The following is a 27,529-nucleotide window of genomic DNA, read 5'->3' on the forward strand; positions in this document are numbered from 1 at the left end:
TTAACTTTCAAAATATTTTTTGAAGATTTTTTTAAAAAAATAACAGTGTCGCACCTTGAGATCCTGTCAGTGGTGCTCACGATCTTGTCGATGAGTCGCCGGATCTCGTCGAAGACGGCGGCCTCTCGGTGGCACCACGGGGAGAGGAGGGGGCGATATAATCGCCCGGGGCGGTTGGACACTAAATAGGCTTCTCGCAATCAGGGTTTCCCTTGCATGGACCCAATCTACAGAAGCACACATGACACACACACAGACAGAAGACCAAACACGAGTTCTGAGTTCCAAATGTTGAAGAAAAATTATTCCAAACGCTCCATTGCATCTCTCATCTTTCTTTCTCTTCTCCCTATAATCAAGTAAATCTAACGTCCAAATTTCATACGATCAATTGCATAACTTAAATTTCACACTGAATCAGTGGCATTGTCATGAATTTCTGATTCACTTTCCTGTACATTAGCGTCCAAAGACCTCTGCTAGTCAATCTCTGTGGTTTTGTTTCCACTAGGATTCATATGACAAGAACAGTCGAGACCGAGCGACAGTGACATCTGCGAACAGTCAAGGCTGGCCTACATAACAGCTGCGATGAGACAATGGTTCAGTAGTTTTCAGTGTCGATGCCAATGATTGAATAAGCAAAGCTTCCAAATGGTTCAGGTAAATGTCCACGCAAGCTGGATGGGTACTTGGGTAGGTTGACTAGAAAACAGTTTCTTCGTTACATCCAGAGTTCCATAGTACGATGTGTCGTGCAAGAACTGGCGAGCTCTCTCTGCCAGAGGCATCTAAACAACTAAACGTGAATAATACATTGCCTAGACACGGGAGACTCAGAGAGCTGGTAACACCAGATCTTGTGAACCACCAGATCTTGTGAACCGCACCATTATCTTCTTTTTATCGTTGCAGAGCTGAGCTCCTGCCCATTTCTTCTGCACCGGAGAAAATTGTGCCACTAGGAACCTTTTTCTCCATCCCCGCGGTAAGAGTTGTTGGACGATGTTCTTGTAGGAATAAGAGGGGTGCCAGGCCGCTGAAGCTAAACTCTGGGATACCAGAACATGCCCTTGATGCCTTGAGGGTCCACTTCAAATCCCATGTTCTTGTAGAAATCTACAACTGCATTGACGGAATATAAGGCGCAGGAAGTTGAATGATTCATGAGTCCATTCAAATGGTATTAATGGGCTGCATTTTGTGGTTTTCATGATAAGCGTCCACTATGAACAGAACGTCTATCCCCCTTTTTTTGAAAGGAGGGCATGCCCCCGACCTCTGCGTCGATCGATGCACACAGCCTTTCTATCTCCTGACTTCAGTAAAGTGAAATGCCACAAATGTGCTGCAAGGTGTCTATATAGGAGAGACGCAATTCTGCTTAGATATGTCCTGCAAATATTGTTTGCTGACCTTTGCTGTCTGCAAATAATGTAATGTTGCTGATGTCTCTCTGGAGCAAAGTACGGATTACTTTCTCCATGAGTGTTTTACCAAGACCTTGACCCTGAAATAGTTACAGGTTTAAGCCGTTGTAACTAAACCTTAATGCATACAACAAATAGAAAAGGTGAACTCAAATTGTCATGACACAAAGCAAAAAAGTTCACTAATTCACCTGATAGGAAGGATCAACAAGGACGTCCCAAATTGTAGCATTGAAGGCATGGTCTGAAGTTGCTCGCGCCATACCAATTAGTTGCTTCCTCTCTTCTCCCTCTGTCAAATAACTTCTACACTAAGATGTTCATCATCTAGAAAAATGAATTTCTGCAAATAATCTTCAGATTAGGAGACTGGCTCAACTTATTCGCAGGATCACACAAGATCCGGTATCAATGAAACAAGGCAAGTACCTGGTCCTGGAGACCTAATTATTGAATGTAGTGTTGCGACCAAGTAGCTGTTTCTTAAGGATGCTGCAATTTTTGTTAGAGGTCTGCGTGGCCATCCAACCTGTGAGATAAGTATTTTGTTGAATAAATTACTAAGAAGGCAGCAACTTAGAGAAACCGAATCACTGGAATTGTGCCCTTAGAGAACCAAGACTATAACCTAACAGGCTAACACTCCAAGGTATATCGAAGTGCTTTGAAGAAAGATGACCTTATCACATAAGGCTTGGAGATCATATACATCAATATCGCCAGCTGAAGAAAATATGATCTGTTCTGCGCTACCATCAGGGAGTGTCCTTTCTAGGAGCACTAGTTCCTCAGGTACAGGTTCTTCCTCTTCAAGTGGTGTAGATGGTGGCTCTACTGTCTCTGTATTGTTATTAGTTTTCAAAAATCTGTGAAACAATGCATTGAATTATTTTTCCATAAGACACAAATTTAAGGAGCACAGAATCAGACCAAGGAAAAACTGGTGCGGATAGTTTACTGTATAATATTCCTAAGGTATGTAGTGTATAGTTAAGATTGTGAGTTTTCAGGCTCTATGTTAATATGTTCGCTATAAGATTTGGAGACTACTACCTTGTTGAATAGAAAAAAGAAAGGAAAATGTATTGAACCATATGCTGTACAAGACACGGATTTCAGAAGGATTTGTTAAGCAACATAATCAAGTATTCAGGTCCCACTATGTCCTGGTACTGTTTTTCAGACTAAGATGTGAGTTCCCTATTTTATTTCTCCTCTTCTTTTGTCCCAGCACAGGTAATGTGCGAAAGCCATTTTTTTCCTCTTCTCATCATTGTAGGACTTTATGGATATACTCCTTCTTTACATCAACATATAATCATTACATGGTACACATATACAGTATCTATAAATGTAAACCTAAAACCAATTGCTATCAAGGGTACACAATTTACTTTACCCGGATTTGAGAGAGTCCCATAGACCAGCTTTCAAGGGCCAGGCTGTCGCAGACCGTCTTTTTGCTGCAACCAAAACATTATTAGATCATCATAGTTTAGCTGCTACAGTACCTATTAGTCAACAAACAAACAATTATACTTCATGAACAGGTCCACAACAAGTGGAAGTGGAACACATCACGAACAATAAACTAGCCTATCAGCATCTAGTGGATGACAAAATAATACTCCCTCCGATCCTAAATTATCGTCGAAATATTACATGTATCTAGACGCTTTTTAAGAATAGATACATACATATTTGGACAAATTTGAGTCAAGAATTGAGGATCAGAGGGAGTAGAAGTCTAGAAGTTCATTTCACACTGAACAAAATAAAACATTTTGTGCAATCTGTGAGACTGTGACATCCTAAGCTAGTACTATGCTCATTACTAAGTGCAAAAACAGAAACAAGAACCACAGTGCCATTTTCCCCACAATCTATGCAAATATTGTGCTAGCATTTAAGGATGGGTAGCGGTACAGCGACACGAGAGGCAGGCTGATGCCGTTTTCCAAACATCAACAGGAAGAGGGAGGTAACGAGACAGCTTTGCTAGAAACTGTTCGCAGTGCAGTGTCTAAATGAACTACCACATCAGTTTGATGTGAGTTATCGCCCGAAGCGACCATTCCTAATTGATTAACATATTGGCAGCTCGACATCCAAGGAAGTATCAGGTGCTCGGTGCTCCCTAGTTTGGGTTGCCACCAGCACTCCCAACTCTGAAAAGAACACCTCAATAAACTCATGAAAAATTCTGAAAAAATATTAACATCTAGACAGAACATGTAACTGACGTGTTAAAAAGATTTAAATCGAAATTTGATCTACAGAACAAGAAACAAAAAAGGAAAAAAAAATCGACTGTAGATAGTAACCAATTCAAATTGGGCTACAAATCACCCATTATCACCATCAAAGCTTGTCTTTTTTGTTTCTCAAATCATGAATCAAATCTGAATTTAAAATTCTGTAATATGCTGTATATATGAGCTGAATCATTTTGTAGAATTCTTCAATACGGAATCTATATGGACTGTTTTGTTTATTTCGGAGTATCGTAGCACCCCAAGGAGCTATACCTGTACCCAACAAATAGACCTAAAGTTCGCATAAACTGAATCGAACCCCGTGGTCTAACCACTATGACCTCCGATAATCCGCTGCAATGTACGCGGAATGGAACACCGGACCTTACCTTGCTTCCGATTATGGAGAAACCTCGGCGCGGGAACTTTACCCCGCGCCTCCAAACGGCACGCCGTCGGGATACAAACACGGCATCTGCAAAGCAAAGAGGAGAAATCAGCATGAAACAGGCACAGCGGGAGTGGGGAGAGCTCGGCTCGGGGCTGCTTACATGGACGAGGAAGGGGTAACGGTGAAGCCGGCCACCATCTTCGCCGCCTGATTCGCCTGTCGATTCCGGCAGGGAGGCGCGGGGGGTGGCGGAGAGGAGGGGAAAGGAGAGTAGGAGACCCACTCGCGGAGTGTGCGGCTGCCAGTCGTCGCGTCGGGGCGGCGGATAAGGTCAGGTCCGGACGTCAGGTAAGATGAGACCGGAGGCGAACGATAGAGAAGGAAGATGCAGCGGCAGTGGCAGAGGCGCCGCATTTCGAGCAAGCGGCGGCCTTTTGTGTTTTGCCGGGACACAAGCCCAGCTTCCGCTCCTATGCTCTGCGGGCGGCGTGGGCTACGTGGGCCAGAAGTGATGTAGTGGACCATACGGGGATACTAAACTCTTGGCCTCTTGAGCCTTTATTATGGCGGCCTTTTATTTCACTCTTCCAGTCTCCCAAACTTTCTCATGACTTGTGTATTTTCTCTTTTGGGCTATGTTCGGAACTTATAGAAAATTCAACAAGAAATTTTCTATGATGCCCTTTGAATTGTAGAATATTTTTTTGTATTTTTTATATTTTTTATGTTTTGAAGGATTTTAAACATTTGCTCACATATCACGTTTTCACTTCTTAGTTCCTCCGTGAAGCATCCAAACAATTGTGCTGTATAATTTCTTTGTTTCAGATTTCTGTAGGTTCGAGATGTGATGAAAATATATGGGAAAATTCATGAACAGAGAAATGCAGGGCAGATTGGCGGAAGTCGTAATCCAGGAGAAGACAGAAAGACTAATAATAGGATACATGCACGACCCTCGTGAATTTGTCTTTCTTCTCTGAACGAAAACATTACATGCATGATCTGCGGTACTCAGTCTATTACATGCTGCTACGCAGAATGGATGATACATGCATATATATGGTCTTGCGGGTACTAGTACAAAAGAAGGGAACCCAGCCGTCCGCCACCTCGCCAGCAATTTCCTCCATTACAAATGCGACCATACATATCGTTGCAGATAAGACATAGGAACTTTGGAATGCAAGCAGGCACATCACGAACCGCTTGTGATTTATTCAAGAAAATGGTAGCCCGTATGAATTAAAGAAACTTTATTGTGACACTTGCTGACTGTAGAGCTTCTTCCTGATCTGCAAGAGAAGCAAACAGAGAGATGTTTCAAGTTTCCAAACCACGTAGCAGAAGGAAGCAGCAGTCAGCAGGCAGAAATTGTTGGCCGACCAGCGTACGTATACGTACCTCAGGAAGCTTTTGCCTGAAGGAGAGGTCCACCCTGGCGTCGAGCGTGTTGTCGCAGACGATCTTGCCGTCCTGCGACGCGAGCACCACGCCTCCAGAGCTGGTCGTTCATTCATTGATTCGTGCACACGCAAAATCAATCGTCAGTTATTCGTTAAAATGAACTGCACTCGGCCGGCAATTATTAACGGAGATCAGGCGATGGAAGAAGAAGTACAGTATATATACCAGGAGGGCCCGTGCGCGGCGTCGTTGATCCTCTGGGGCGGGAGGTAGACCTTGCCGTCGATGATGATCTTGGGGAGGTTGACCTTGGACTTCTCGGCGTACTCCTTCTTGGCCGCCTCCAGCACGGGCTCCACGTGCACCCGGTCCGCCTCCCTGCACCGCAGCACCAGCGACGGCTCCCTCAGCCGGAGCAGGCTCTGCACGATCAGGCTCTTGAGGATCTTCCTGTAGGTGTTGGTGTCCTTGGTCACCCGGAGGAGTGCCTTGCCCGCACTCTCCTTCATCTCCGACACGACGTCGTCCTGCGCCTGCAGCAGCTTGATCCGCGCCGCGTTCAGCTCCGTCGAGTACTCGCTGCATGCACATTTACAAATTACAATGTCATGCATATATGCACGGCACGGTGGTGAAAACTGAAGAAATTGCTGGTGAAATTGTGTGCGAGAGTACGTGTGCTCACATCTTCCTGCGGATGTCCACCTGCTTCTGCTTGCGCTCGTAGTCCTGCCTGATCTTCTTCTTCTCCGACTCCACCAGCTGCAGCTTCTCTATGTTGAACTCCTGCAGTGATTCAGCAATGCTGATTCCAGTTTCTTTTCTACAGACAATATGTTGCCGGTGATATGGACCGAGATGTGTATTCCTAGCTTACCTCCTCTGCGGCAACCGAGATCTCGCTGGCTTTCTCCTCGGCCTCCTGCTGGATGAACCGGACCATCTGCTGGATCTGCTTCCCGACGTCGGCATCGTTCATCTTGGATGATCACTCGGGTATCGATCGATCGTCCCTTCCGCTACTTGGTTTCTAGATCTTCCGCCGCTTTCCTTCTTGTTTTTCCTTTCCTTGGTCGTGTGCTTGTGTGTTCTTGTTTTTCCTTGGATGGATGGACGAGGCAGAGGCAATGGGAAGGAACGACGGGGAGTGGGAGATCAGCGTAGAATTCGGATCCCAGAAGAGAAGAGATGAGATGAGAGGAGGGGAACTGGTCGTCGCTACATTCCCCGCCAAATTCGGCCTCCGACTTTAGTTAGGTCTCTCCTCCAAAATTCTGATTCTGCAGTGCATTCAGGGGCCCATTACTGTTAGGCTTAGGCCTAACCTGAGTTTTAGCAGGCCCTTGCTGTTGCTCTTACGCCTCGATCCATTTCCAGCCCAACTCGAAATAGCAGGCTCGAATTTCTCAACCCCTCTGGCCCAGAAGTTAGCGCTTTCATTACAACAACTTGCAACACAATTCATGTACAGAGCATGTTTCCTCTAAAAAAAAATGTACAGAGCATGTTTCGTTCGTGGTCGATTTTTTAGCCACACGCCACCTACGAAATCAGTCGCAAAACGTGTTACAGAAAAATTATTCGTTACAACTTTCACAAAGTCTGAGAGAAACGAACGTAGCCACAAAAACAGCAACACACATGTTGTACAGTTCTCCAGTCCAATTTTGTTTACAACAGTTTGAAGACCTCGATCTATTAAGCAAGAGGGAGAGAATTGTCCGATTAATTTAACAAAGTTGGACGAATCCCCTGCAGTGCCCTACAATATTTTTCATGGATCATGATCATATTCAGAGGCCTGCAATATCCTTCATGGGTCATGATCATATTCAGACGCACTAGCCAAACTGACTACCAACATGTACTCCTTTTACACCGCTATAAGGTTGCTCGCATATGTCGTCGTCATCTCACATCACTCCATTCAAGTTAGCGATTCGAAATTCTAGATGATCTAATGATCTAAGATGCGCCCTCCGTCGTAACAAAAACACATGAGAACCCGGCTCATGCCAAACAATCGGCCACTCGAGCTGGCCACTCTGATTGTAATCTCTAATTCTACATACTCCCTCCGTCCAACATAAGATGTCTCAACTTTAATCAAATTTGAGACATCTTTTGTTGGACATAGAGAGTATCTATTTTCAGCTTTAAATATGTGCTTGGCAATCTAAGTGATTGCCGGTCTTTATCATTGCTTGTTGTTTGAGTTTTCAGTAAATTGTTCTTTATTAGGTGAAAAGTGATGGACTCGCTCCCCTTTCATTTGTTAGATTAGATTGGATCTCGTAGCTATTCAGCCCATCAACTCTTTTTCTCTCACAAACTACTCCACCCATCAACTCTTTATAGCCGAGAAACACTATCAAGCATAAATGATGTTAATGAATGGGCAAACTAACTGTTATTGAATGGGCTGATTGCACGGCTTATTGCAGCCAGAGAGGATCGGAGGCGAGAAGGCTGGAGAAGAAGTGGCGATCGCTGCGAAAGCGAAATGGCACCCCCAAGGCATGAATGATTAATGTCTCATTTCAACCGGTATGTACGTGCAGGCTCCATCATTCTTCGGTCCAAATTAATCCGCCATCGATCCACAGCTAAGACGTCGCTTTTGCTTTTGCTTTCCGGTGAAACCAAAAAACATGGACCAATTAATTAATAAAACCTTTTTTCACTTGACATCTTAAAGCCCAATGATTGAGGCTGTAATTTACCAGCAGCTGCAGGTTGCTTCCAAGACTTCACATGTGGAGTACACCACAATCCAAGATCCACATCGTTTGCCATTGCCAAGCAAAATAACATCCTGGAAAATGCAGACACAGGCAAGCACTTGACAAGACAATTAAGCTCTGTCAAACACAAGCATTGGTGCAGTGCAGTACTACAAGCAAGGAAGTTCACTGGTTGTGGTGCCTAGCTAACTGCTGAGCACAACCATCAGATCTACTCCTGGACTGCACCTCATCCTCCTGCTGTGCCTGAAAATGAAACTTTTGCCAGGGTCTAATGATCACTGGGGGGAAATGCAGGTGCATCCACAGCGCGGCATTGCATCACCAGTTCACCTCCCTTATATTACCCTCTCTTAAACTGTGTTTTTCTCTTTCTCCTCCTCTGTAGGCTGCATAGTTGTGAGGACAAATTAATTATAAGCTTGATTGCACTGTCGTCAGGTACAGGCAGTTTCGCAAGGGCAGGACCATGCCATTATGCGACATTACAGATAGGATTGGGATATATAGGACGGGGGGTCAGGGGATGCTTGCTGCTTGGCATGTGCGGGCGGGCTCGGCCGCATGTTACGTGTATGGAGCCCTCTCCCCGGTATGGCTTGAGGAGCCAGCAAGTTCGGTTCCTTCCCGTCCACCAACGACTAGCAGGAATCTAATTGTAGTACTCTAGTGTCTGTCTCCAATAACATGGTCTTCCTGCATAGTTATTTGTGGATCGTACGGCGATACTACACATGATTAGTTGTGTTTTACAGCAAACAAGATAAGATGAACAGAACTCTACATCGACTGGCAGACACACAGCCTCGAACAAAAGATACATAGTCATGGGCTAAACAGAACCAGTCATGAAAATGGGGTTAATCGTTATAACTTGGTCGATGTATCCAGTGAAAACTACAATTACGATAAAATGAAATACCTGAAAATGTAGCATGTTCAAAAAAATCCTGAAAAATAGCAAATGTTGATGAAGAGGACATTTCTAAATTCATGTAAAACTTTCGAGCCTAATGTCCAAATCTAAGGTCATCCAGCCCTAGGAACAAAAATCAACATGGATAGTGATTCTTCGTTGTTTGGCACTATATCGAATAACCCATTAGGTGATTGTCATTAACGTAAGTACATAAAATCCATATTTTGGTATGAGGCAGTATATATTGAACTCATTTATAAATCATGTACTCCCTCCGACCCATATTATTTGTCGAAATATTACAATAAATCTTGATGCTTTTTAAACATAAATATACCCATATTTGAGCAAATTTGAGACAAGTAATATGGGTCAGAAGGAGTATGTGAAACACTCACACTTTACATTTTAGCTCCTAAAGTGGTTTTGAGATCCACATCTTTATTGATGTGGCGCGCATGTGGATGTTTTTTCCACTGCAATGTAACACAAGAAAATGGTCAATTAATTCAGTGTTGATACTTTGATAGACAACATTAAAAACATAAAAAAAATAAAAAACAAGCAACACAAATTCTAAAATAAGAACACTTAAGTAATTAATAAACTTACTATTTGGCACGAAGTTTGGTATTTATTTTCAGCAAAAAATAGGTGGACAAAATACAAAAAATATTAATTCTGGTTATTTATAATTTGCAACCCCCTTCCTTTTTTGGAAATTTGCACGAAACATCTCGTTATTAGGCATTTTGTAAAGAAAAAGTATGTGCCATGCCGACAAAATAGCAGAGCGTTTTTTGACCGGGCCTAGTAGGCGCCGGAGCACAAAAAACACCAATATCAATCAATCATTTTTTACCGCATCAGTGAAGTTCCATTACCGTATCAATATTATTTCATAACTATATCAATCAAATTTCACTACAATATCAATATTGCATTCAAATATCAATTTACATGTGAAAATACGTGCCACATGTTGGCTCGCGAGTGGCCTGCCCGGTTCCAGTATAAATGACTACATCAGCAGGACAGTCTATTTCCAATACTAAATCCCACTTTAATTAAGAGATAAATAGTGGAATATCTGACTTTATAGTTCACTGAACTTGGCCCTACGTGCAAAAAGTCCAGAATAGCATATCTACATTTTCCCCTTTGACAGAACCGGCCGCACCTAACAAAATACGGTGACTGCAGAGAGAGAGCAGATCCCCCAGGCGTGCGAGACCAGCACCCACCCTGTCCGTCCGGTTCCTGGCGAGACGACGAGGAAAGTTCCCGGGCACGGCATCCGCCAGATCCCAGCACAGTTGGCCCCGGTGTCCGTTCCCCGCCGATCGACGCGGACCCGGCAACAAACTGCCCGTCGCCGTCTTCCCAACCAACGCCGCGCCGGGCCGGACGGGATTCCGTCGCCCGTGCCATGCCCTGCCGTCCACGAGACGCGGCCATCAACCAACCTACGGCGCGCGCCCGATCGAAGGCGACTGTGCCCGGGTGGACTGGATCACTGGATGCCGCTCTCTTGTCTTACTTTGCTCACACAGGAATTCCTCTGTTCGTCATGCAGAGGAGAGTGGAGTTCTTGCATTATTTTACCGGGGAGTAAAAGTAAGCTGGTGCATGATGTTGCCTGCCGGCATTTGACTACACGATTTGCCAGGCAGCCCCGCGGTTCATACAGTAGGGCATCGCGCTGATCTGATCCTCATCACTTCTTCAGTGTGCAAATCATCCACTGACCAGCCACCTGATTATTCTGATCCGTCGCAGTCAGATGACAGATTTAACTACAGCCTTGTCGGCACCTCTCATGGTTGCAGCTGACCTGCGGCCCCATGTATCTTGGGTCCCACGTGCCAGCAGCGACCCCGCACCTCGCCTGTGAACTAGTCTAGTACCAGCACTAGACGAGCTTGCAGCTTGTTTTTAAGAGATCAGGACATGTACGGTAGGATAAGATAAAAGCTGGTGTCTTTCCTTCACATCCTTCCTCCACGGCCAGTAGATCTATGTAAGTACGTTGTCAACGGTTTGGAAAATGGCTAGATTTAAGTTTCAATTTTTTAGGTCCGGTTTTTAGGGCCAGTTTTCCTTATAAACGGGGTCAATTCTTTCTTGTAATCGAATCGGGGGGCCGACCGCTGTGTTCTAAAAAAAGTTTCAATTCTTTTTCCATTACTAGGACAATGTGTTTCGACAAGGTGGACGTTGTTGGTGTTTTCAGTAAATCTCCAATTATTTTAGCTTAAAGCCTATATTTTTCCATAAAACCAATGCTACATTCATTAGTCAAAATCTGCGATTTCCTGTTTGAAACCTACTACTCTCTCCGATCCATATCACTTGTCTCAAATTTGTCCAAATATGGATGTATCTATGTTTAAAAAGCGTCTAGATACATGTAATATTTACATATTTCGACAAGTTATATGGATCGGGGGGAGTACAACTTAATATTAGTTGAAAGGTATAGTCTGTCTATGTAGAAGCTCCATTTCGAAAGCCTTTTGATATTTATTGAAAGTTGGACTTTTCAATGCTCTGTCCGGTTTTTTAGAAGTTCGGATTCATCTCTAACGAAGCTCTTTTAAAAAATGATGAAAGTTTTTTTTGCAAACTAGAAATTTGTTGGGAGTTTAATTTTTGAAACTTCACATATTTTCTAGTGGATTTTGCTAGGATATGGGGGAGGAAAGACGCCATGCACGTGTTAACTTGTCAACATCGGTTCAATAAATACGTGCATGGTTAATTAGGGCACCCCAAGTTTGAATAAAGTGTCGTGGGCTCATATAAAGAAAGAACTAGATACGCTTCGTAGGGCTACCACACGAACTCCACTTCCTTCTTCGTCTTTCATCCTTCCCTAGCACCTCGCCCTCTTTCTCCTTCCGCTCCTTCTTCCTAGACGCGTCTTTCTACTTTTCTCGTGTCATCACCCACTACTGCCCTCTTCCACATGCAAGCTTCTTGATCCGCTAGGTCACTGGAGTCTGATCCGGGCCTCGACATCCGATCAAGCACCCTATAGCTTTAGGACCATCGGTATTACCTCTCCCGCCGTCGATGTTACACTCCAGTTGCTCGCCGGTCAACCGCTCCCTCTCCCCTCACTCCCCTTTTTCTTCTCCCTTACTCCTTCCTTGTGGATCGTTCGATCGGATGGTATTGGAGCTTTGGACCGTTAGATTCCCTTTCTTCTTCTTTTTCTTTGCCCTACCGTCGGCTCCCGCACAGGTTTTACTACCGCCGCGGGGAGCGAACCGCCGTTGACAGCCCGCACGCTTCCTGGTGGGCCCACGTACCACCGGAGGAGCAGATGGATGGCGAAACCTTTACGGCTAAACAAAACAAAGCTTTCACAGCGCAGAGCCCCAGACCTAGAGGCACAGAGCTCACGCCGTCACGCTCACGCACCCCTCTCTCCTCCGGGCCACCATCCCCTCCTCCTCCTCCTCGCGATCTCGAACAGCTCATCTCATCGCACATCTGAGAGGGAAAGCGAGAGAGGGCCACACGCCACACCACTCGAGCTAGCGCAGCAGCGCGCAGCGCCGGGAGGAGAGAAGCGGCATTGGTTCTTCCAGCCTCCCAGGGGGAGGAAGCTAAAGGGCTGTCGAATCGAAGCTTCCGGATCCGGATCCGACGGGGCGACCTGTGGCCGGAGGTGGTCGCCGGTGGCATCGATTTGGCTAGTGCTTTTGTGAGTTTTTTTTTCCGGGGGGATTCGCTCAAGGGTGGTCTGAGATGGAGGACCTGCTTGATTCGGAGATCGGCAAGAACGACTATGACTGGTGATTTTTCAGTTCGCTTGCATACATACCCCTCCCTTTTCTTCTTATTGCTTCCCTGTTTAGGTGATTCCTCTGTGCTTGTGATCTCACGCACTCTATCTTAGCTAAAAACTGGGATTAAACAATTAATGCAGCATGCTTATGGAGGGTGTTTATTTTTTTTCTTGATTAGCTTCAATTGGCTGTATTTTGGATGGATTTGTACTTTATTGGCTGAGTGAGTAGAGTTAGATTGTTTGTGGAGCGGCATGTGGCTTTTGTTCCGTAGAGAGGGTACCAGAAATAGGCCGGTTTTTCATTTGTAGACTATTGTACTTAGTTGTGATAGATGTGATCGTTTCTTGTTTAAGATGGCACTTCGAGTCACCCTGCTGACCGAACCTTAAAAGCCCACGTATACGATTTTGTCTTAGCATAGAAAATAACTATAACACGATGGGTGGAGCAGAATATCTGTATGTTTATGGTCTAAATTTCTGTTTATTTTCTATGTTAAAAGGAAGATCACACTGTTGGTGAGGTAAGTGTAGTCACGATGTTAGTTTTCTCCCCACATAATCTAAATATCTAATGGTGAATATTTATAAACTTTGGCTGTGAAGAACAATCATGGATTTGTTTATTTGTTTTCTTCTCTTATTGCAGTGAGCTAATTAGTTTCCTGCATAATCAATTGTTTGTTTCCTCTTGTTAATACATGCCAGCATCAGCATGTGTTTCTATTCTTACCTAACATGTTTTTGTGATGCACTCCTTAGGCTTCTAACTCCACCTGGGACACCCCGCGTTCCTGCACTGGAAATTGCTCAGAAAGCACCATCCGCAAATATATTACCAAAGCGTGCTGTCACCAGATCATCCTCAACTACTAGAGCATCAAGGGTATGTACTATGCACTCTCTGTGTTAGAAATAGATAATACCAATGTTTGAACATTTTCTAATGCAGAATAGTTAGGGATTCTTTTTTTGGCGCAGATAGTTTTAAGGTTTAGTTGGCAGAAAGAAAATAATTTGTCGGTATCATTTTCTGTACCATTGAAATTTGGTAATATGGTGGCCAGCCTGACCTAAATTTCCGTTGCACATGCTTATCTGAGAGGAGTATCCAGTATATCTTTATCTAAGTTTTGTTGTACATATCTAAGTTGTTAGCTGAGAACATCTTTCTCTAAGTTTTGTTACATATTTTCTGGAGACATGCATCTATAGTAAATTATTGTTATCTATGCTAGATGCACATTGTGTGATGGCTTGCAGTAGCAGGGATGCATTGTAACATTTTGGCCTCGTAGGACCTGTTTCATGTAGGAATTTTAATTAACAAGATATAGTCCTTCTCAGCAAAAACAATCCATGAGATATAGCTGAAACTCACAAGCATTGGGAATCTGATCTGAAATACCTTACAGTAGTATGTGTCAGTTTATTTCATAGGAACAAACAAGTTCTTTAAGTCTCAGTTAGTAAATGGGTGTTTCACCACGCATGATCAATCATATATGATCCGTTGAGTTATATCTCAAATATGGAGCAAAACACTTTTTTTTTTGTAATAAGTGAGAACTAAGTGTTGCTCATTTGGCCACAGCTACTATGCTCACTCCGCCCACCCGGGTTCGAGGCTAGCTTCTTCTAAATTAAATACTATGGGCACTAGTGCCTGTTGGTTGAGTTTTCTTTTTCGTTAGGGATTTTTTTTGTAATAAGTTTGGTATTAGAATTCGACATATTAATTGGCGTGACTTAAATGGGAACACATGACTCACTTCTTTAACTGCTCCAACAATATAGGCATGGTGCATTTTTGTGTTGAAACCAATTATCTTCTCAGCCAAATTTTGCTCACTGTAATCATATTTTATATATATTAATATAAGCATTGCTTTTGCAGCTTTCAGTCTCTCAAACGGAGAACGGACATTCTGCAGTTCCCACTAGACCTGCAAGAAGTAACTCTGTAACGCGCCCTTCTATTCAATCAACTCTTATGTCAAGCAACAACAGGACATCGGTTCTCAATACAAGCATTTCCTCTGTGAGTTCAAGACCTACAACCCCAAGTAGACGAAGCAGCACGGTTGTTGCACCGAAACAACCGGTGCTAGCTTCACGTCCAGTCCCAGCAAGGTCATCTACTCCAGCCAAAACTCGCCCATCTACACCAGCCAAAACTCGCCCATCTACTCCTGTGAGAACTCGTCAAACAGCATCCAATTCTACAGTCGACGCAGCTTCTGCCAGGACCACATCCACCCAAAATTCAAGGCCATCAACTCCAAATTCTCGGTCTCGAATTATGTCTAATTCATCTTCAGGTTCAGTTCCTGCAATGAACCGCCCAAGTGCATCCGCAGGTATAATTCCTGCAACGAGCCGCCCAGGCTCATCCTCAAGTAGTGTTCATGGGACAACTCATGCCACCTCATTGTCGTCTGGTACAGTTCCTTCAGTGACACGCTCCATCTCACGATCATCGACACCTACACGTCAGCCTGGGGTGCGTTCATCAGCACCAGCTATTGGCCGTTCGCCTTCTTTTGGGCGGACTTCTAGTAGCACCAACTTGACATCTATGAGCCGACCTGCAGCTAGTAGTGGCCGTAATTCAGCGCCGTCATCGGCTCCATCATCTCGTCCAAGTTCCCCAGGTCCACGATCCCGAGCTCCAGTGCGGCCACATGATATCCCTTCATCAGCTCCGTCATCTCGTCCAAGTTCCCCAAGTCCACGACTCCGAGCTCCAGTGCGGCCACTTGATATCCCTGATTTCCCAAATGAAACTCCACCAAATCTAAGGACAAAACTACCTGAGCGACCACTATCTGCTGGTAGATCACGCCCGGGAATGGCTTCAGGAATAAGGTCAACCTCAAATGCTGAGCCATTAGCTCCTGTGAAAAAGATCTCTGTGCCTTCCGCGGGTCGAAGTAAATTTTCTGATCCACCATCAAAGGTGCCTTCTCGCTCAAATGGGCACCAAAATAGACAGGCTGAAAGGTCTGCTGTTGACAGTCAAACTACTAGAGTGGCACGGCCTGTTGCAGTTGCAGGCACAGGCACAGATAATGGATTTGGGAGGACAATATCAAAGAATTCACTTGACATGGCAATTAAGCACATGGTATGCTTCTTCTGTTTACATCATAATAAATTACATCCTGCTGCCTTGTAATTTGTTATGTCCTGAAATCAACAATACATTTAGGATCTATTAAGATTCTTTCCTTATGCATTTAGCTAAGTACTGAAGTAGTCATGCCTGCCTCTTTAGGCAACGTTACAAATGCCATCATATTTGCATTTTCGAGCTGGAAAAGTGATCACTGCAAGTGTTTTAGTCATATGGTCTCAGAATGCAGAGAGCCTGAACTAGAAAGTTGTAATTCGCTTCTGTGAGCTGCAAAGCCATCTTTTAGTGATTAAAAATACTACATAAGCATGCATTGGAGAACTGCATTTGGCAGGTGTGACTACAAAAGTCCTCTCTACCGATACTAAAACTAAATAGTCCAGGTCAACATGATTACATGAGTTAATATTCCATATAAACATGAGCTGGTAAGTTGCATTTTGCATTTGAAGATCCTCTCAAGTAATGTGAAATTCTAAAGGTCTCTTCACTGGCTCTGGGATGATCTTAGATCAGTCCGGGTAACCATGGGACATAGCAGGCTCCCAGCTTGTTAGATCCTGTCACTTACGGTTGGAGCATTGCATGTATGGCCGGTGCAGAGGGGGTCATGTAATTTATTTTTAAAAAAGTGCACTATTATTCTGGGGTCTCTAACCTTATTATTCCATTGAAAGAAGCTAATCTCCAATATTCATTTTCTTGATAGGACATTCGGCAGAACTTGGGTGGCATTCGTGGTGCATCCCTCTTTCCCCATAGCATCCGCTCAACCGCTGGCAAGGTCCGACCAGTTCGAATGTCTGACCCCGGGCATCCAACCTCAAATGGTGACCGACAGTATGCTGACAACGGCAGAATCAATGGGCACTTCTTCTCTTTGGATACTGACGGAGCTCTCTCGCGCAATGATGGTAGCTCAACCGATTCACCCGACCGGGGAAGCTTCGGAACCAAGGATACCCTGAGCGAACTGGACATATATGGCAGTTCACGGTACGAGGCAATGCTGCTGAGGGAGGACGTGAAGAACACGAGTTGGCTGCATGGATTCGATGACAAGCCTGACCAGAGCCCGCTGTTCGACCACCGGTTTGAGCCGCTCCCAGAGCCCTTCAGCCCTCTATGACGGCAGCCCTTGCTTGTAAAGTCCCCCCAAAGACACTTATTTTCCCGGTTCCTTAATTTGCGTTTTGCAAGATATGTATGCCCATTGATCTGTTTGGTTGGTTCTGGTTCTGATACGCCCCCAAACCATTTTCCTCATCTGCTGCTGCTGTTGAAATTGATGAGGCAGAGAGGATGCGGGGCTCGGCCCCCTTAAATTATTGTCGCCGGAGCGTTGGTTTCCTCAGATTGTTGTACTGAAAATCGAAAAAGGTACAGAAGCATTTTGTAAGTTACTGTACTGGCCTTTGGATGCTCGTGTGGGTGACGACCCGTGATCATGTCATATGCTGCACACGCGATCGACGCCTCTGCATCCATTTGGAATGCAGCGTGGGGAGCCTGTTTCTCCGGATGGGGATGCACTTCTAGGCCAAACTCTACATCTTCTAGTCAAACTTTGAGCATAATTTTTGGACTAACAAGTTGATTAAGTGCGATTTGCGGGATCTGATTGCATCCCTACCTCCGGAGCAATCGGATGCCCTGGCTCCGGAGCTGTAAACGATGTCACCCTGACAGCAGAAGGCCGACACTTGCTACTTGCTACTAGAAGGGGAAGACAGAGCAGGTTACCGTAAAGCAAAGGTGGCATTGTCACGTGATCTACACTTGTCGCTGTGACCGCCAGCCAGATGTATCGTGATACGGTACATTTAGAAGCTTTTGAACAACATGACCATTGGATGCACCATGGGTCTATTGCACACGTCTCAAAGTATAAACCAATGACCAATAGGGTAGGTTTAGATCACTTGAGTAACATCGGCGCGCGTGGTTATAAAATCAATGACCAAAATGGTATTTGTGTCAGGTTCCCGCTCCAAAAGAAAAAGACCAAAAGGGTAGGTGTAGGTCACCTGGGTAACATCGGCACGGTCAGGGTCAGAATGAGAAAACACAAGGTTACATTACATGCCATGTCCACTTGATTTCCGTAGTATTGAACTTGCATCCAAGTTTGTTTGATTCCACATCATATCCCTGGTACTGTCCTACGTACTGCTGGGACGGGGGCTACGTACGCGGTACGCACATCGCAGAGCACCAGATCGGGGAATTGCCTGCGGTCCCGCGAGACGGGCCAGGCCCGGCACGGCATGGGGGGTGGCGTGCATCTGCGTCACGCTCACGCCCCGCTGGACTAGACTGCCGTGGCCACGAGGCCCAGGGCCGAGCCAGGACGAGTAACAGAAGTTCCCGTTTCTCCCTTCTCAGTTTCTAGGCCGAACCGCCGAAGGCGAGGCGTACGAGAGCGGGCAAGTGAGACAAGTAGTCGCCCTCCTGAATCCTGATGCAACCCACGCAACCGCTATCAGCTTCAGGCACAATGCACTCATACGACTTTTCCCATTTCTTCTCCTGGTGCTCTAAACCAAACCATCTGGACCCGTTAGTTAGTGATCACTAGTACAGTACGTGCTAATGAGCGATACTTGGATTCGTTAATTGAATAATTGCAGATAACCACGATCGAGCACAGCACGCTGCTGCTTCCCTGTCAGTCGTTCGGGTTCCCGTGGGGACCCTCTGCCTAGCTAAGCTAGCTACCTACGCGCTCCGTCTTTCTCTCTTGGCAAAGGCATGCAGGTCGCTGTCGCATGTGCAGATCCCTCGCATCACTTGTGCACCGGGCTTAATTAGCAGCTCCTAGCTGCCTGCGTCGTCCGCGCTGCCGGCCCGCGGAGACATCCAGATCACAGTCCATGGATCCACCACCAGCTTTGCGTTGCAACCAACCCGGATACGGCCGGATCGATCACATGCATGCATGCGTCGCGTGGATCGCCATCCGGAAAGCACGAAAAGCGAAAGGGGGCCGCCAAAAACAAAAGACGCATTCCAGGATTACCGAGACCATCTTTTCCTCTTTCCCTCGCGCGCTGATCCTTTTTTTGTGTGTGCGTATATACTTACGTAGAATAGGCACCGGCCGGTCAATTACCCGGGTCCCCAGCCGGCCGGGTTCCCACACGGAAAAAGCTAGAGCGAGTGGTGGCAAAAACTGAATCAGGAAAAGAGATGTGTGTTGCTGTGGTGTCCATGTGCTGATCGATCGACCTCGATCCCCCGCCGGTTTAAATGATCATCCACGATCGATGTTTTGCATAAAGCTGGATATGATGTACTCCAAGTAATTGCGCGCAAAGCTCTGGCTCGATGTAGGTTAGCTGTACGTACGTACTCACATCTAACGATCATAATTGGCGCATGATCCATGGACCTCTCCTGTCGATCATCGGAGTACGCAGTGCCGTTTAGTTCCTTAATCACACCAGGCGGTTCTGCCGGTCAGGACAGGCTAATTAATCTTGTGTTTTATAGCTTAGCAGTGCACGGCAGCAGGCGGTAACGGACTCCGAAGGTATTCCGCTTAGTCTGGAGTCGAGGAGAATTCTCTAGGAAATAATTCGGCGGAAAAAACGCAGAAAAAAAAACCGTGTGTTCTAGGTGGCGTTCTTCTATTCGTCTGGTGATTCCATCTTGGCAGAACAGAGAATGTTTCGTGTGTCGACCAGCGAGGAAGGAAGTGAAAACAGAAGACATGCACGGCGCCAGCCCGTCAAATACAACTGCCATACATGTGCATTAAGTTCTGTTGCCCAACTTGCCCGTTGTTTACCTTCCATACATTGGTAGATGCATGGGAGTAGTCAATGCCCCGGTTAGTTAGTTAATTAGTAGACCACCAGGGCGAAGCTAATTACTCCAATTGGAAATGGATCAATAATTCCAAGACTAGGTACAACTGCCTCGAGTTTTCAAAGGTAAAAATAAGGTATTCGTACAACTGCCTCGAGCGATCCATAGAATAATAACGGGGAAATACGCAAAGCTGGTGAGCGTCAGTACGTGCTGCTGTTGTTTAATTAGCCAAATTACCCTCTGTAATTCCGTGCCCACAAGTCAGGGACAGCAAGCGGTTTCCTCATCGCAGCCTCTGCGGTTCTGGGCCCACAACAACCACGCCCGCCGCGCTTGACGTCCCTTCCGGGCCCGCCAGCTCGCCCACGCAGGGGTAAATCCGTCATGTGCACCCCCTGCTCTAAAACTAAAACCCATCGCGCACCTCACGCCTCACGCCGCAAACACTTCTCTTAAATGCACAGCGAGTTTGCACACAGACGCGCGCCTGGCCGCACACTTCTCCCGGGGGATTCATTCACGCTAGCACTTCGCAGTCGCAGAGAGAGGCTGCGGGGAGGAGCAGAGAGCTCAGCTGCTCCGGGTCACGGTGCGCTCGACGGCGGCGGAATGCGAGCCGTTTTGGGGTGAATCGAGCTGTTCGTTGGAGCGATTCCCGGTCCGTGGCTGCGTGATTCCGCCCCAGAGGCGAGCGGCGAGGGGGCGGTTGGTTGCTTCGCGCGGCCGCGAAAGGTCGGAATTCTCTTTCGCCCCGGCGCGGCGCGGGGAGCGTCTGCGGTGGTCCTCGGAGTCAGAGTTTTGGTTTGCCATGGGGAGGAGCATAACGCGAGTGGGGTGTCTCCGGTTGTGAGGCTGGCTCGTGGGATGTTTTTTTTTTCCTCCGAGGTATGTATGGCGTAATTCACCGTTTTGCTGCTTAGCATAATGCTTATACTGTAAAAACGATTTTGTGTTGCGGAAGTAATGAAGTATACGCGTGGGTTACAATGCAGTTTGTTCCTCTTGTTTCTGGTGCGGCAAATCACCCCTAGAAATAGGGCTGGCCGATTGTTTGGTGCGTACATGTTTGTTTCAAGAATAAAAATAGGATGCTTGGGCAAGTGGCAGTGTCCGTTTCATAGTGCTAATTTGAGGAGTTATTACACGCTCTCTACTGTTTTACTGTGATTAATTGCTGCCATTTTTACCTGCGATTTCTAGAATCGCTGCACCAGTAGAAACTGGAACTGTATAGTACTACAGGCATGTGCAAGGGGCAAATTTTACTGGTACAGTTCCCAATCTTGATGCACCAGGGGAACATGAAAACACCAACTCCTATAAATTTAATTCTATTACTGTTGCAAGAAAAGTACCGCACTTCTACTTCTGTAGTTTTTGTATGCAGTATGTAGACAGTGATAATGCTGCTTTGCACATCTGTCCCATCGTGTGAAACCTCAGATACCCTGGTCTAACATTGTGCCAGGGTGTGTGCCGTGCTGCCCATGATCAGATACATCCATCAATGAGCAAACTCCCCACGCTGCCTTCAAAACCATCATCTTTTTCTTCTCGCCTCCCCTTTGGATTCTTGCATCTGAGGCTACCTGCTTTATGTGCTGTACTTTTGTTTTGGTTTGCTGCCTTTTTCCAAAGCAATTGGTCCTTCAGAAAACAACTGTATTAGATGTAGTAATTGAGCCTGTGTTAGGTACTCTGCAGTGTTCCTTTTGTGCAAGTTACATCACTACATAAGTGCAAAGGAGTTCACCAATGTACCGTGCATCATTAATAAAAGTCCTATTGTAACAGTGCGTTGTCACTATCCTCATGTCCTTTTTGGTTATCACAAAGCGCGTTGTTTAGTCGTTAAGAAAACCGAGTTACCCTGTATAGAAAAGGCTGAAGAGTGATGATACTTTATAAAAAGATACACATGTTTGTTTTATGTAGCACATGATCATACCTACCCCATTTCAAAAAAATAAAACCCAGTATAAACCTGCACAGATTAATTTGGGTGTGGGGCTTTAAATTGGTTGTCTTAAGAAAAGAGAAAAGGGCCATTCTGCTGTAGTGTTCGTTTTGAAAGAGGGGTTGGTATGTAGCAGTTAAACGATTGATGGTCCCCTGAACATATCTGTGTGTGGTCAGTGGTGGCATTTTGTCATTTTCTTATGAATTTATGCTTTGTTCCAATAATAAGATTACTCCAGCTTTAGATACCACTAAGGACCAATTATGATGCAAAGTGTGTAAAGCTGTTCACGTTTAAAATCCCCAGAGATATTTATGTTCCTGGGATCTTAAATGATGTTGGTATTTTTGAATAAAGCTGTAGTTTTACTGTTTGTTTTTTGACTGAAAAGTGTACGTGGATGTTTGTGTAAGGTAACCTCCTTTTTGTTAGAAGCTTGAAGTTGTGGCACACCTTCTGCCAAATCCTATTAGATTCACAATAGATTCCTTTAATGCCAGCCAATTTGCTTTCCTTTGCAGAACCAGGAATCTGATGTTACATTATCTAAAACCTGACCCTTGATTGCAAACATGAGTGAAAATTCTTCTTGTAATCTGTTAACAGAGAGAAGCATTTTTCATCCATTCAATTGTACAACTCTCTCTGTACTTCCACATTACTGCTCCTATATAGAACTTCTCCTTTGCCTTTTCTCAAATAGTTGCTTCTCTTTTGCCTTTTCTCAAAATCTCTAAAGCAAATATGTTCACTTGGTTGCTTAGTTATGAAGCAAATATATCTTGATAGGAAAACTTTTATGCTTCATCACTCCACCTTTTTTTTTAAAACATGTCTTGCACTTATACTATGTTTTCCCACTTATAAAATTGTATATCTTACACCCACTATGATTTTGATTCTCGATGATATGAACCACTCTCACTTACTCATGACTTCCCTTACTTTTTGTGTGGCAGGACTGAAGCACTGATGGAGACCCTTGAGTTATAGTAGTTCTGGTTCTTCTCGTTCTTCTAGCCATCCTAACAATGCAACATCTTAGGCTTATAGCTTTTCTTTCCGCTTCTCTTTTGTTTCCACTTCTTCCCTGTACCAAAGGTGCTGACCTGAACTCCGACAAGCAAGCCCTCCTTGCATTTGCTGCATCTCTGCCACATGGAAAAAAGATCAACTGGACCCGCACAACCCAGGTCTGCACATCTTGGGTTGGGGTTACATGCACACCAGACGGGAAGCGTGTGCGTGAGCTGCGACTACCTGCAATTGGACTCTTTGGTCCTATCCCCTCAAACATACTTGGCAAGCTTGATGCTTTGCAGGTGTTGAGCCTGCGATCCAATCGTCTTACTGTTGGCCTCCCCCCTGATGTAGCATCCATTCCTTCCCTGCACTCTCTTTACCTTCAGCGCAACAACTTGTCAGGAATAATACCTACTTCACTATCTTCAAATCTAGCGTTCCTCGACCTGTCGTACAACTCATTTAATGGAGAAATCCCATTGAAAGTGCAAAATATGACTCAACTTACTGGATTGCTTCTCCAAAACAACTCTCTTTCTGGATCCATCCCTGATCTTCAGCTCACCAAATTGAGATATTTGGATTTGAGCAACAATAACTTTAGTGGGCCCATACCGCCTTTCCTGCAGAAGTTCCCAGTCAATTCTTTCTTGGGGAATTCTTTTCTATGCGGGTTTCCATTGGAACCATGTCCTGGAACCACACCTCCTTCTCCAGTATCACCATCTGACAAGAATAACAAGAACGGCTTTTGGAATCACACTACTATCATGATCATAATAATTGCTGGTGGAGGGGTATTATTGTTGATTTTGATTATCATACTCTTGATATGCATCTTCAAAAGAAAGAGAGACACTGAGGCTGGCACGGCTTCATCTTCATCCAAAGGAAAGGGTGTTGCAGGTGGAAGAGCAGAAAAATCCAAGCAAGAATTTAGTAGTGGTGTTCAAGAAGCAGAGAGGAACAAATTAGTTTTCTATGATGGCTGTTCATATAATTTTGACTTAGAAGATCTGTTGAGGGCTTCAGCTGAGGTCCTAGGAAAAGGAAGTTACGGGACTACCTACAAAGCTGTTCTTGAGGATGGTACGACAGTGGTGGTCAAGAGACTGAAGGAAGTGGTGGCAGGAAAGAAAGACTTCGAACAGCAAATGGAGATAATTGACAGGCTTGGCCAGGACCAGAGTGTTGTTCCATTGCGTGCTTTCTATTACTCCAAGGACGAGAAGCTCTTGGTTTATGACTATGTTCTAGCCGGCAGCCTTTCGGCTGCTTTGCATGGTATGCTCTCTTCCAAGTCATCTTTGTACCATTAAGCATTTCACTACCTGATAAAACCTTGTTTTAAGCTTTGAGTTTGTTTGTGAATATAGATGACTAAAAAAACGATGCTTGATAAAGAGTACTGTGTGAGCAAGAACAGACTATTCAAGTTTTTTTCTGTGATTAAAAAATATGTTTTTTTCGAAAAAGGATTAAAAATATGTAGCAATGTGATAATGCTCCTTACTAAATCACAAATGTGGTTCTGATCGTGAGTACGAAACCAAAAGTATACATCAAGTTAGGCAGCTCAGCAGCTGTACTCTGGCATGGTGAGGAGTGATTTTCCTTTATTATGTTAATCTCTTGGAATCAGGGGCGAACCCCACCGGTTGTTACATTACTCGAAAGAGAACTAGGCAGTTCAGCAGTGTACGATGAAAGTGGCAGGGATCAGCCAGCCGGAGCTAAACAAGAAAGAAATTATGTGTTGGTTCTTCTGTTTGACCAAGTTTATAGAAAAATCTACCAACATCTACAACTCCAAACTAGTTTACTTTAATATATTTATAGTATACTTATTTGATATTGTAGATCTTACTAGATTTTTCTATAAACTTGAAGAAGTTTGACTTAGGACAAAGTTAGAACTTCTTATATTTAGGAACAGAGGGAGTAGATAACTAGACGATGTATATATTCCTCATGTGCTGCCTTTTGGCACTTGACCAGTTATTCTGCTGAAGAAAAATGAAAGATAGACAAAGGTAGTGCGAGCTGTTGTCAACGAATTCCTTGCTCACTGATTTACTGGCTAATTTTATGTTTTTTACTTCTTTTCTAGAGTTCTGGTGAACATTCAGAGGGAATTACTTTCTTAGCTACTCCCTCCGATCCTCAATTCTTGTCGTTGTTTTAGTTCAAATTTGCACTAAAACAACGACAAGAATGTAGGATCGGAGGGAGTAGAATTTTAGGCTTTTAAGCCACAGTCGTTCTCTTGATGTTGAAAATGTGTGAAGAAGAGTAGGTGCTGGTCTTACAGGGCCTTTGGCTTTTATGGGAATCAAGCATATCTCAGATGGTATGCACCTTTTACTTTTAGGAATGACGCAGGGTGTAGAACTTTGACATTTTTTTTATGTAATGTCATACTGGATTTTTATTTGCAATCTGTTGCAGTTAATTTGGTCCACCTTTTACTTTTAGGACTTGCCTTTGTAGTTTGTACTAGCATTTTTGGGGGGTTTTCTTCACAGTTAACTCTCCATTTGGAAGCATTATGTATTACTGATGTGCATATGTATTAAAACAAAATTACATGATCACACACTTACTTACATTATAAATACACAGGGAATAAATCTGCTGGAAGAACACCACTGGACTGGGGGGCGAGAGTAAAGATATCGCTCGGTGCTGCGCGTGGGATTGCTCATCTTCATGCTGAAGGAGGCAAGTTTATCCATGGCAACATCAAGTCGAACAACATCCTACTATCGCAGGAACTCAGCGCTTGCGTCTCCGAGTTTGGCCTCGCGCAGCTCATGGCCACCCCTCACATTCCCCCACGGCTCGTCGGGTACCGTGCACCGGAGGTCCTCGAGACCAAAAAACCAACACAGAAATCTGACGTCTACAGCTTCGGTGTTCTGCTTCTTGAGATGCTAACAGGGAAAGCCCCTCTCAGATCCCCCGGGCGCGACGACTCCATCGAGCACCTCCCTAGGTGGGTACAGTCTGTGGTCCGGGAAGAATGGACCTCGGAAGTCTTCGATGTCGACCTGCTAAGGCATCCGAACACCGAGGATGAGATGGTTCAGATGCTCCAGGTTGCAATGGCATGCGTCGCTGTCGCTCCTGACCAGCGGCCTCGGATGGAGGAGGTCGTCCGGAGGATTGAGGAGATCGGGAGCTCCTACTCCGGGACAGCAAGGACATCTCCCGAAGATAAGCCGAAGGAGGAAGCCATCCAAATGACTTGAGGCAAAATAGGTCTGACAGATGTGTCTCTCTACCTGCAAGTTGAGTTGATATAGTTCTGTGTTTACTGAATCTCTGGTGATTTCTGATCATTCTTTTAGTAAATTTGTTTCACATTCTTGGTTTCATCTTGCTAGTCCTCTCGATTGCCTCTCATCTTAGCTCTGCTGATCATCATAGGGTGTGTGTTTACTGTTGTTGTGCCATGATGTAATTGTACCCGACTCTTTGAAGGTATCATTGATTCACTGAATGAGCATTCTGGTTTATCACTTGCCTGTGACTTAGATTTTCTCCAATTATTATGCTTTGGTTCAAGTATCCTTGTGATTTGTCTGCGGTAGTGTGGTGTTACTTAAGAGTAGCTGGCGACAGTTGGAAATCAAGTTGTCTGCTGCTGCTAAGGTACTGCTTTTCTTTGACAGATCCAGTACGGGTCAAAGTCAAACAGTAGCCTTGCATGCAATGACTTGGTAGGTCAAAAAGTCCAAACATACGTAATAACCGGTTCAACGTAAAGAAGTCCAAATAAAACCCGCCCACGACATATCCTTTGATCTGATCCGACGACACCAGCATCTTGGACGAGGCTCGTCTGGCGGCTGTTGAATTGTTAGGTTCTAACCTAACTGACTTGTAGAGCTCCAAAATAGAAATGCCACAGTTGTCACGAGGATAAATGTACATATGTTCTCGTTTTCTGTAACCTAACTGACTTGTAGAACTCCAAAATAAAAATGCCACAGTTGTGGCGAGGATAAATGTACATATGTTCTCGTTTTCTGTTGGCAAGAGCAAAAGTTTCAAAACAAAAAATGTCCATATGGTATATAGTACTCCCTCCGTCTATAAAAGGATGTCTTAACTTTGACTAAATTTGAATGCATTTATACACTAAATCATGTCTAGATACATCTAAGTTTTTGACAAAATTAAAACATCTTTTGTTGGATGGAGGGAGTACCAAAAATATCAAAATATGTGAAAAGGTTGAATCCAACGGGATTATTATAGCAATTCCTGATTTGCCAATCTTGCTTTAGAATGGAAGGGAAAATAGTTGTTGTAAACCACAGAAGTGGTCGTTATGCTTGGTCTAGACACCATGTATACTTTTCAACTCGTAGACCGATCATAATTCATATGGTCGTATGCCGGAGGTGAAAAGAGCGAAATTAATCTTCAGAAAGAAATTTGGAGATGGCCAAAAACTAGAATCACTAGATCATGTTGTGTAATCGTGAGGATTTTAGCAAAAGTGGCGGCGACATATTTATTCAAACTAGCCGGTATATTAAATTCTTTTATTATCGGCTGTATCAAGCTGCAGTAGCATGTGAAGACGGCTAAATGTAGCAAAAATGTCAATGTACTGAAATCCACAATGCATGTGAAACACGCTA

General features: G+C 44.6%; 4 protein-coding genes across 4 annotated transcripts; 2 read left to right on the plus strand and 2 right to left on the minus strand.

Annotated features, from left to right (window-relative positions):
* Positions 1-608: 608 nt before the first annotated feature.
* Positions 609-4,505, minus strand: LOC100846403 (serotonin N-acetyltransferase 1, chloroplastic). Its single transcript, XM_003568187.4, has 8 exons — positions 4,237-4,505; positions 4,075-4,160; positions 2,830-2,893; positions 2,110-2,296; positions 1,860-1,959; positions 1,622-1,722; positions 1,417-1,510; positions 609-1,125 (listed from the first exon to the last, which is right to left on the minus strand). Exons 1-8 carry the CDS (start codon positions 4,488-4,490, stop codon positions 1,046-1,048), a joined length of 966 nt encoding a protein of 321 aa, XP_003568235.2. The 5' UTR covers positions 4,491-4,505; the 3' UTR covers positions 609-1,045.
* Positions 4,506-5,020: 515 nt separating this feature from the next.
* On the minus strand, positions 5,021-6,646 carry LOC100846709 (V-type proton ATPase subunit E). The gene is made up of 5 exons (XM_003568188.4): positions 6,361-6,646; positions 6,169-6,269; positions 5,709-6,062; positions 5,481-5,580; positions 5,021-5,371 (listed from the first exon to the last, which is right to left on the minus strand). Exons 1-5 carry the CDS (start codon positions 6,460-6,462, stop codon positions 5,333-5,335), a joined length of 696 nt encoding a protein of 231 aa, XP_003568236.1. The 5' UTR covers positions 6,463-6,646; the 3' UTR covers positions 5,021-5,332.
* Positions 6,647-12,436: 5,790 nt separating this feature from the next.
* On the plus strand, positions 12,437-17,489 carry LOC100820901 (mucin-5AC). The gene is made up of 4 exons (XM_010232957.3): positions 12,437-12,949; positions 13,708-13,831; positions 14,843-16,072; positions 16,791-17,489. The coding sequence occupies exons 1-4, from the start codon at positions 12,903-12,905 to the stop codon at positions 17,208-17,210; spliced, it is 1,821 nt and encodes a 606-aa protein (XP_010231259.1). The 5' UTR covers positions 12,437-12,902; the 3' UTR covers positions 17,211-17,489.
* Positions 17,490-20,321: 2,832 nt separating this feature from the next.
* LOC100821199 (probable inactive receptor kinase At5g58300) lies at positions 20,322-26,398 on the plus strand. Its single transcript, XM_003568190.4, has 3 exons — positions 20,322-20,779; positions 22,814-24,161; positions 25,500-26,398. Exons 2-3 carry the CDS (start codon positions 22,886-22,888, stop codon positions 26,126-26,128), a joined length of 1,905 nt encoding a protein of 634 aa, XP_003568238.1. The 5' UTR covers positions 20,322-20,779; positions 22,814-22,885; the 3' UTR covers positions 26,129-26,398.
* Positions 26,399-27,529: the final 1,131 nt, after the last annotated feature.

This window comes from Brachypodium distachyon, chromosome 2 (assembly GCF_000005505.3).
Source record: "Brachypodium distachyon strain Bd21 chromosome 2, Brachypodium_distachyon_v3.0, whole genome shotgun sequence".
Taxonomy (NCBI): Eukaryota; Viridiplantae; Streptophyta; class Magnoliopsida; order Poales; family Poaceae; genus Brachypodium; species Brachypodium distachyon.